Raw genomic sequence first — 4,071 nt, 5'->3', positions numbered from 1 at the left:
GACTAATGAGGTAAGGGAACCTCTGCTCACTGGGATTAGAAGAAAGTTTGAGAGAGTCAATCACCACTGGCCAGTGAGAAGAAAAGGGTTCCTAATATGCTGAAAAGAAAGTAACAGAAGGAATCTCACTTACTAGCAAGGTCTTTCTTTTCAAAACCATGGCTGTACCTTTCTTTTTCTGGAGGGGGGAAACTGGGAAAGAAATTGTCTTTCACCAAGCTGTCACTGGTACTGGTTTTTGTGACCTAGGGTGGCTCACTGATCAAGAGACTCCCCGCTATGATGTAACAGGGATTTATGACATCAGGGGTTTCCTGGTAGGTTTGCCAGCATGACATGCTTGTTGGGCCTAAGTTACACCTGAGATGTAGGGTCATGTAGGGTCAATGCCTTACACCCCTCAGACAGAAGTTGAAGGTTTAAAGACCAGGACAAGATTAAGAACAGTCTGTCAGAAGGACAATTCTCCAAGCTGTCCTTCCTACCTTGGTTCCCTCTTTTAATTAAGGATGTGTGATTGGAAGGATTCAGATAAACAGCACTGCTCTACCTTTTCTGATGTGGCAAATTTCAAGAATGCTTTAAGGCAGTTTCAGAAAGTAGTTGAAAAAATAGTATCTCAGAAGAAGGAGGAAAGATTAGGCCTGTACATTAAAGATGAGAGTAAGAGGCATGCTTTCTGACTGATGGGATGTGAAATTTTGTGGAGTGGAAGGGTCATTGAGGTGGAAAGCGGGGTCCAAAACTTAGGCCTCAACTTCCCCACTTTTGAGGGGAAATATGCAGTTTGCTTTAACAAAATACTATTCCCTATTCAATTTGGATTAACAGAATTCTCACTGTGCCCAGATTCTGCCACAGTACCATTTGTCGACAGAAATACTAACTTTACAATATGCTGTAATAATCCCATAATACCCCATAAACACTATTGTTATTTACTTTTTAATGATTTATACTACTGTGAACCTATTAATTATCCAAGTTAATCTCCATTCTTGTAAATGATGTAGATGTGGTGGTATTGTTGTCACTAAATGTCAGCATCAAAATAATAGGCTTTACCACAAGACCCCTTTTGGCATCAGAACAGCTAAGGCTGGCCAGTTGCCCCTGAAAGCTTTTGGGGATAAGACAGAGTTAGTGGGGAGAAAGCTTCTAACCTGTGTTCCCTCTCAGCCTGTATGGTTTCTGAATGTACTGTTTGCCTTATATTTCCTGGCAAACCATGAGATTTTTGAAAACTAAAAGAAAATGCTTTTTTGCCAGAAATACCCTAATACCTGATATCACTAGTGTGCAGATTTAAACATTAATGATACTAAAAGTAAAATAAGGCAAGAGAGAAATATGTAAAGCAAGGTTTGACAATTTTCAGCTTTGCATCCATTTATTGTTGTTCCTCCATGCAGATGAAATAGATTATGATAAATTCTGTGCAACAGTACAGACTCTTTTTGGTCCGGAAGTGAAGGATCAAGATGTTAAGGCCTTTTTTAGGAAGATTAGTAACAATCCTGATGGAAAAATAGAATGGTGTGAGGTAAGTGATTATTATTATTGTTATTGTTATTATTTGTGTTGGGAATTTTTCATAAATATGAAATAAGGAAATGCCACATTAAAGGAATAGTAGGGTTGGAGTGTTGTGGCAGCTATGATGGTCCAGGAAATGTACAAGAGGCAATGGTTTTTAGTGATATCTTTTAATGGACAAGATGTATCACTGGGAAAGCTTGTCTGACAGCTCCCTCAACAATGTAGTTGGTCCAATAAAAGCTATCATTATAAATCCTTGCCTCTCATGTATGAAATGACTGGAAAGATGCATTGCTGATTCACTGTGCAGTGAAGTGTGACATTTTCACATCATTCATTATTTCTTTTATAAATCTTTCATTTGTGAAAGGCCAAAATACTTGGGGGAAAAAATTCCGCCTTTAGGCTAGAGAGAAAATTAGCTCAAAACTTAATTTTGTTTGGTCTAGATCCATGGATCTTTAACCAGGGTTCTAATTTATACTTTGACTCTCTTGGGTGGGGGCGGGTCCTGCAAAAAAAGTTAAACTGGTTCACTGGAAGGAGCAATCCGATCAGAGAGCACCCCCAGGTTATGATTTTCCAATCTTACATCTCTTATGGCTCTCATCTCTTATGGGGGGCAGGGCTCAGTCCCACCCCTTACCCCCCTATAATTCACACCCTGATTTTAACCTTTTTTAGGCTTACAGCATCTCCATAACTTTTCTAAACTTAGTGGTACCCTATTTTCCAGAAGCAGCATGTGGAGCCAAGCTAAGAAGCAGCTGCAGCAGAATGGGGAACTCCTGTTGCATTAGGACTAAACCCTCCTTTCAAGGGTGCTGCAGCACTGCCTCTGGTAAAACTATGTGGGCACCTCCTGTTTCTAGGAAGCATATGTGGAGCTTGACCAGGAAGTGGCTGCATCAGGAAGTGGTGCAGATAAATCTAATGCAAGCAGGAGCACCCTGTCCTACCACAGCCATTTCCTAATCTGGCTCCGTACGTGGTTCCTGAAAACAGAGGCACACAAGACAGTTTCACCTGGCACCTTCAGAGGGTGTTGTGGTACTGTGGTGAAAAACCACTGGTCTAGACAAAAAAACGTTGACTGGTTTATGGCACCTTGCTTGTAATGCTATGAACTTTTGTCCAAGAGGTTACCAGAAACCAGTCCTGACAAATAGAGTTTTAACGTGTTGAAAAAGGAAGGGGAAACATTTTTTTTTATAGTTTGATATTGAAAATGCCAAACATCCACCCAACAGACTTATGAAAATGCTTTGCCTTTGCTTTTGTTCAATGATTTATATAACCAAAGCTACCATGTACCTAGATGCAAAAATTAACCTGTGAGGCATGGATATGCCATCAGGAAATCTGGAATAAATAGAAGTTTTACAGTTGTATGGAAAAGCCACTTTGGACCGATTTGAAAAAATTAGACAATGAAATTCCACAGATAGGCATTTGACTGAGCTTTTAGGTGCCCAGATGCTTTTTGTTTGTTTTTAAGAATTAATAAATGTGGAAGGCCACAAGAGCTGCTCTCCTGCTTTCAGCTGGGAGTTTCTGTGAGTTTTCTCAGGGGAGAATTCTACAGTGGCTATCTCCAGCTGATTTAAAGCCACTATAAGGCTTGCATGGTGCAAGGCAAGTTTTGCAGACCAAAGAATCCACCCATCTGTCTCCACTATATCTGCATAAGGGTACCTATGGGCAGAATCTGGCTTATGCTATGCAAGTTACAAAATCTATCCTACCATTTTGAGCAAGTAGGGTCTGCTCCTCAATTCAAACACACATGATGTTGCTTGGTCCACTATTTCAAATTCCTAGAGGTATCTGTCCTCATAAATACATGCCATTGTGTTTCTAATGTTAACTGAGGGCCTTGCTATACTTTAATTTTAGGCAGCTCATGGAGCTCTTAGCCCCCACACCCCACTGCCCTAGATTTGGCCCAGTGCCCTCCTCTACCCTTCCCAGCACCCCAGATCCCTGCTCGCCACCACCCCTGATTACTTGTGGCTGCCTGCACTGTCTGTTCCTGGGGAGCAGACAGGGAAGTGTTTACCTGCCTGCCCCACCTGTTGCCACCACTACCACTGCTGCATTCTGGGCTGGGCTCAGCCTGGACAAGAACAGCAGCCTCACAGTGGTGGCCATGGGGGCCAGGCAGGCAGTTTAGCCCTTCCCTGCCTACTCCCCCCACACCCCAAGACAGACAATGCAGTCAGCCACAAGTAGGCTCCAGAGCCGTGAGAGAAATGCGGATGAAGCCTGCTGCGCCCCCGAAGCCCCCCAGACACCCCCTCAGCAGCCGCAGAGCCCCCTGCCAACCCCCAGCACTGCCGGAGGTAAGCGGGCTTGTGGTGGGAAGGGGTTAACTCCTCGCTCCCTGGGAGGAGGCGGCTGCGTGGAGCCAGGCGGGTCAAGCCCCCGCCCAGGCCTCTACATGGCCCAGCCCCCCAGGGAGAGAGAAGAGAAGGAGTGGGGTACTAACCAGTCCCCCTCCTGTAGGGCAGGGCCCCCCAAATCCCGGGCAGG

General features: G+C 44.0%; 1 protein-coding gene across 1 annotated transcript in view; it reads left to right on the top strand.

Annotated features, from left to right (window-relative positions):
- Positions 1-509: 509 nt before the first annotated feature.
- The window catches only part of WDR64 (WD repeat domain 64), a 150,748-nt gene continuing 147,186 nt past the window's right edge, over positions 510-4,071 (top strand). The window contains exons 1-2 of the mRNA XM_019548612.1: positions 510-663; positions 1,413-1,543. Coding sequence (XP_019404157.1) covers positions 510-663; positions 1,413-1,543 — 285 coding nt within the window. The remainder of the gene's footprint in view (positions 664-1,412; positions 1,544-4,071) is intronic.

The sequence above is a fragment of the Crocodylus porosus genome, unplaced genomic scaffold, assembly GCF_001723895.1.
Source record: "Crocodylus porosus isolate Cpor-Errol unplaced genomic scaffold, CroPor_comp1, whole genome shotgun sequence".
Taxonomy (NCBI): domain Eukaryota; kingdom Metazoa; phylum Chordata; order Crocodylia; family Crocodylidae; genus Crocodylus; species Crocodylus porosus.
This window is presented reverse-complemented; position numbering and strand designations above follow the sequence as displayed.